General features: G+C 42.9%; 1 protein-coding gene across 1 annotated transcript; it reads left to right on the plus strand.

The window, feature by feature from the left end:
• Positions 1-1,217: 1,217 nt before the first annotated feature.
• Positions 1,218-5,534, plus strand: CFL2 (cofilin 2). The gene is made up of 4 exons (XM_084792373.1): positions 1,218-1,378; positions 2,304-2,611; positions 2,723-2,799; positions 2,899-5,534. The coding sequence occupies exons 1-4, from the start codon at positions 1,376-1,378 to the stop codon at positions 3,009-3,011; spliced, it is 501 nt and encodes a 166-aa protein (XP_084648499.1). The 5' UTR covers positions 1,218-1,375; the 3' UTR covers positions 3,012-5,534.
• The last annotated feature ends 599 nt before the right edge of the window (positions 5,535-6,133 follow it).

Consider the following 6,133-nt stretch of genomic DNA (forward strand, 5'->3'; position numbering starts at 1 on the left):
CTTTACATAGATACACAGGCATGCATATGAGTACACATAAAAAATTTAAAAATAAAAGGCTATTTTTTAGATTAACTTTTATTTTCTATGTGTGTGCATATGTGTGTATGAGTATGCACTTATATGCAGACGCTTGTGAGGCCAGAAGTCAGGGTATCTGGCGCAGAAGCCACAGGTGATTGTAAGCTACCTGTCATGGGAGTAGGGTACTACCAAGCTTGATGACTTCAGTTTAATTCCCAGGGCCCAGGTGGTAGAGGAGAAATGATTCTCACAAGTTGTCTTTTTGACCTCTTGATGTCTGTCACAGCACACGCATTCTGCATGTGCGATGCACACACACACACACACACACACACACACACACACACACACACAGATTTCAACATAATTAACAAATCAAATCCTTACGGCCTTTCTTCCTCCACAGCTGTAAACATTTGTTTTTCTAGTAACTTCAAAACACACCATTTACAGGGGAAAAGAAATGTAACCCTAGTAGATTCTGGGTTTACCTGGATTATAATTCTGCCCAAGATATCTCCACAACCTTATGGAACCATGGCCTTGGCGTCTCTATGCCTCCCCCTTTTCCCGAAGGATTACAGCCAGGTGTGAGCCAACATTCCTGAGTATCATTCTGCCTTTGCTTAGTACTTCAGTTAACTGAGTTAATATTTATAATGTTTGTTCTCATTTCGGTGAGAAGAGGGGCCTAAGCCCAGGAAAGTGGTGCAATGCCTATAATCCAAACTTGCAGGATGGAGGCATGGCGGATCAGTTCAAGGTCATCGGCCGCTACACCGTGAATCAAGAGGTTGGCAAAGGCTACAAATGAGATCCTTTTCAAATCAAACACGCAAAGAAGATTAAGATCTAAATGACTGACGATAAGTTGGGGCTTCCCGAGAAGGACGCGAAATGTTACAATCCTGAACCTTTCTCTGGAAACCGAAGGTGAATTTAGCAAAGAGCTCTACCGCACCCGGTTTCCTCCCGTCCCAACCCCCGAGCAGCGCCCTGGGAATCGCTCAAGTGGGAGCCTGGCGGCCCCCCGCGATGGACCCGGCAGGTCGCTGCGACCACGCCCGCCGCACCGGGGATCCTGCTGCCGCTGCGCTGTCCCGCTAGCCGCCCTGGAGCTCGGGGGTCAGGCGGAGGACACTGGCGGGCGGGGGTCGGGGGCGGGGCCGGACCACGTGACCGCCGCGCCCGCCCCGCGGCCCCCGAGCCCGCCGCCCGCCCGGCTGCCGCTCCCGGCGTGCCCCGCACTCTCTGCTGCCCGCCGCCGGCCCCTCCTTCTTTTTCGTCCCAGTGCCACCGAGCCGCCACCGCCGCCGCCGCCGCCGCCGCCGCAGCCTCAGCCGCCGGCACCATGGTAAGGTGGGCGCCGGCGGGGGAGGATGCTGGGCGCGGCGCGGACCCCCGCGCGGCCGCCATCTTACCTTGCCTGGGGCCTGTGCGGTGGGCGCTCCCGCGCTGCGGTCCCGCGGCTCGAGGCCTGCGGCGGCCGGGATTCCTCGGGCGGGAGAGCCCGGCGCAGGCCTGGCGCGAGGGGGTCGGCTGCTCGGGTCCCAGCCCGGTGCGGCGCTCAGCCCTGCGCTGCTTAATGCTTTTTTTTTTTTTTTTTAACCCGCGGGCTGTAAGGTTGGTGCGTGAGGCCTTTGGGTGAGGGTCTAGGAGGCCGGCTGTGAAACCGTTGTGAGGAGGTGGAGCCGGTGGGGAAACCCATGTGAAAACGCTTTCTCCCCGTAGGAAGCTTTTTCACTGCACCCGCGACTTTGAAAGCGGCTGCCAGTGGGCGGTGGGGCGTTTTGCTGTTAGCCACGGGGTGGATGGATTTTACACTTGATTCTCTTTCCTTATGAGGAAGCAGCAGTGGCTAAGACGACTTTGAAAGAAAGAAAGGGGGAAAAAAAAATAGTAGAAGCATCAACTGAAATCCTGGAGTGTGTGTGTGGTTTTTTTTTAAGGTCTGCAGAGTTGACACAATACAGAAGGTATTTTTGCTGCTGTTCCTGAAGCTCTGACATCACCCAGTGAAATAGGAAACATTTCAAGCACGGCTATTTGTCCCTTCCCACCTTCCGTTAGCCTTTTCCTCCTTACTCCTTTAAGAAGGATGAATGGGCAATATGACTTAGACATTGTAGTTATATCTTCTTAGACGTGGCAGATCTGTTAGGACTGCATATGTTGTTTGGTGCAGTTTTTAATAGTCTGGCCAGACAGAAGTTGAAGTGAACGGTTTTGGTTAAAAACAAAATACTTGTTCTAAAGTCCCGTCCTTTGTTTGTTTGCAGGCATCTGGAGTTACAGTGAATGATGAAGTCATCAAAGTTTTTAATGATATGAAAGTAAGAAAATCTTCTACACAAGAGGAGATCAAAAAAAGAAAGAAAGCAGTTCTCTTCTGTTTAAGCGATGACAAAAGACAAATAATTGTAGAGGAAGCAAAGCAGATCTTGGTGGGTGACATTGGTGACACTGTAGAGGACCCCTACACATCTTTTGTGAAGTTGCTGCCTCTGAACGATTGCCGATATGCTTTGTATGATGCCACATACGAAACAAAAGAGTCTAAGAAGGAAGACCTAGTATTTATATTCTGGTGTGTAAAAACAAAAGAAAAAGTACTTTTGAAAATGCAAGGATTATTATTATCATAGTCAGTTTTTGCCTTTGTTTTTCTTTTGAAATTCAACATTTTCTCCCCCCGTAGGGCTCCTGAAAGTGCACCGTTAAAAAGCAAGATGATTTATGCTAGCTCTAAAGATGCCATTAAAAAGAAATTTACAGGTATAAACATTGACTGATTTGTGCAGAAAAAAAAAAGACTTTCTTAATTATAATCAGGTTAATGGTATGTGTTTTGTTTTTTTTTTTCTTCCTTTTTAGGTATTAAACATGAGTGGCAAGTAAACGGCCTGGATGATATTAAGGACCGCTCGACACTGGGAGAGAAACTGGGAGGCAGTGTTGTAGTTTCTCTCGAAGGAAAGCCACTATAAAGTAATAGCCAAGTGCCATTTGATCTTAAGGGGCTTCATTTCTCCAGCTCAGTCCACTGGAATCACATTAGGTTTTGTTTTTTGTTTATTCCCTTTCCACTGCTCCCTTTCAACACAACGAATGAATGAATTTAAGAAGCCTGTCAGTGATTGCCATTAGACTGTCTTAATACGGTGACTTTTAAGTAGAACCCAAGGAATGCCTTCCCCCTCTTATTTTAGCCAAAACAACTGGTTACATGCCTTCCTTGCAGTGAGCACAGCAATGGACGTGGTTGTCAATGTGACTAGCTTAGAGTACTATGAAGGGTAACCAATTGAATGCCTTGAAAGTATTATCCACTGGTCTATGGGAAACTGTTTTCAGTATTATTTATAGTTGCACTTGATTACAGTTCTCTGAGGCGCTGGAGCATTCATACACCTCACCTGCCTTGGCAAGCCTATTTGTGTGACATGGCAGCACAGATTTAACACAATGCGTTAAAAGCACCTTTTTTTTTTTAATGTTCAATCCCTTAAAAAAAAATGCCAATTAAGTTTCATTACCTGTCATCATTTATCCTAGTATTTCAGTGTTCACTCCTCTTACCTGTATATTTTCTTCAAAGAAATAGCTGTGCTGATGTCTTTGGTTTCCCATTGAGTGTACTACTGAATAAATGTAGGAGTTTTATGTTTACCGTATGAGTCTTGAAACACTACAGATATTTTGAATATCAGTCATGATGGCAATTTCTGTATAAAAGAGCCTTAAATGGAACATTGTTTTGAGATCAAACTCCCCACCCTCACAGAAGTGGCCACGTTGCAATAAAAATTGTGGCATATTACAGAATGTTGCCTTGTTTTCCTTGGAAATTTTGCAAATTGTCACATGAAATTTTAGGGTAAGCAGTGATGCAGCTCTGCACTGGTATTTGGATTTTTTTTCCTTTAATATGACACTCGTGTCTTTTTCCAGATTGTTGGATTTCTTTGGTTTAAAAATATCTTAAAAATCACTTATATACAATCATTAAGAGTGGTACTTTTATAAATATGTTTATTTATTTATGTTCTAATATGGAGATCAGGTTTTTTTTGTTTTTGCACTTTGGCATACTCCAGTATCTTATTTGTTCTCTAGATATATTGGGATATTAATTCGCAATTACATTACTAAATAATTGAGTAATGGAAGTAGGATATTTTTATTACTTGTCATAATGAAAATAATTTGTAAAATGTCATTCAAAGGTTTAATAATGATTTTGATGTTTAGGAATGTTCATTTCAGCTACAATTCCTTAATAATTTTTTCCAAATTATATTGGACAAAAATACTATAGCAGTCTTAAACATCAGCAATGGGATTTGGCTGTGGTCCAGAGTGTTCTCCTTATAGAGAGTCTGATCTGCTCAGTGTGCGCACTTTGCTGTTAGCCAGAGCTATTTATGGCAAACACATGCTTTTGTATCTTGTCATAGTCATCCACAGATGGCAAAACTGGACTTGATTCTACCGGTATGCAAGACAGGCGTGCTAGTGAGCAGTCATTTGTGGCTCTGGGTTTTTATGCAATAGCTCTGCAGAATGCTTTTGTCAGAATGAAAATATTATTTTTTAAAATATGTGAAAGTAATTTGAGTATGATTAATTTTGGAGAGGGTGTTTTTTGTTTTTTTGAGACAGGGTTTCTCTGTGTAGCCTTCGCTGTCCTGGACTCGATTTGTAGACCAGACTGGCCTTGGACTCACAGTGACCCACCTGCCTCTGCCTCCTGAGTGTTGGGATTAAAGGCGTGCACCACCGTGTCCGGCACTAATTGATTTTTTTTTTTCCTTTTTGAAAGTTGCCCCCCCCCCCCACCGCCCGAAGAGAACATTAAAACATAGCTGTTAAATGTCTAGGCTTCCATTTAAAACTCTACTACTGACTTGGGGTCTTTTTTAGCACTAAGCAGTTTTATTCCAGCCTTCCAGCTGTCCCTGTGAGTTTGTTCCAGTCCTTTCCGTGGCTTTTTGGTAAGGCTGCTAATAGGCGAAGCATGAGGATGGTCATGTGTGCTAAACCATGTTTAACTCATCTTTGCACCAAAGGACTTTTTCACCAAGTTATTTTGCTATTCTTCCAAATATTTAGAGATTTCTAAAAAGTAAAGGAGTGACCTTTTGTTTTTATAGCTGATTTCTCAATTTCTTTATATACTTTTTAAGAGTAATTTCAGAGGTTAAATATTGCTTTAAATCATGATACTTTTATACTTTAATTTTATTAGATTGGCAAATATATTAACTTAGTTAAATTCATCTTTTAAGTACACATATGTGTCTAGAGCCAAAATATAATGATTTAATTAATGATCTTATGTTGAGACTAATTTGACATCTTATTTTTACAACCATTTACAGTGAAACAATGTTCCAGTTAGCTTTAAAAGGTATACGGTGCTAATTAGTAAAATATTGAGGGCAGTATTTTACTGCTAGCTTGCAAAATTATAAGTGTTTTAAAAAATAAAATACATGAAAATATTTAAATCTGTTGAGATGTGTTTACTTCTATTTTAAAACGCTGACAGTTGGAAAACTTAAGATTTATGGATTAAAGAGGCAACATTATCTGCAGCCCTTTTTAGGGTTTTTGTTCATATGCTTCATTTAGGAATCCTGTTTTCAGACCAGAGAAGACTTAATAGGTAAAGACACTCCTGACGGAAGCCAGACAACCTGACCCAGTTCCCACGCACAGCTGGGAGGAGAGGACTGGCCCTGCACAGCTGTCCTCTGACCGCCACACTTACACGGTGGCACATGCGTGTGTACACGGCAACATAGTAATAATAGATAAGATTTTAGAAATCCCACTTTCAGAATTAAGCTTGATGGCACATATCTGAAATCCTAGCACTCAAGAGGTTTCAGAAACAGGATCAGCACTTCCTGCTGCATTTCCAGCTGCTCAGTGAATTCCAAGCCAGCCTGTGCTCCAAGACACACAGAGTAAAAACCACTGAGCACTACAGCAGTTCTCTGATACAGGTCTTTGTAGGAGCTATCTTATGGGATTTTTTTTTTTAAAGTTTTCTTTTTGCTTTATTTTATGGGTGGTTTGCCTGTGTGCTGCGTGAGTGCCTGGG

The sequence above is a fragment of the Acomys minous genome (genome assembly GCF_964271855.1).
Source record: "Acomys minous genome assembly, chromosome: 8".
Lineage (NCBI taxonomy): Eukaryota > Metazoa > Chordata > Mammalia > Rodentia > Muridae > Acomys > Acomys minous.

Excerpts from the sequence above, each read along its gene's own strand:
- CFL2 (XM_084792373.1), top strand. Across the intron at positions 2,612-2,722 it reads GACCTAGTATTTATATTCTG|GGCTCCTGAAAGTGCACCGT; the intron begins GTGTGTAAAAAC and ends CTCCCCCCGTAG. Across the intron at positions 2,800-2,898 it reads CATTAAAAAGAAATTTACAG|GTATTAAACATGAGTGGCAA; the intron begins GTATAAACATTG and ends CTTCCTTTTTAG.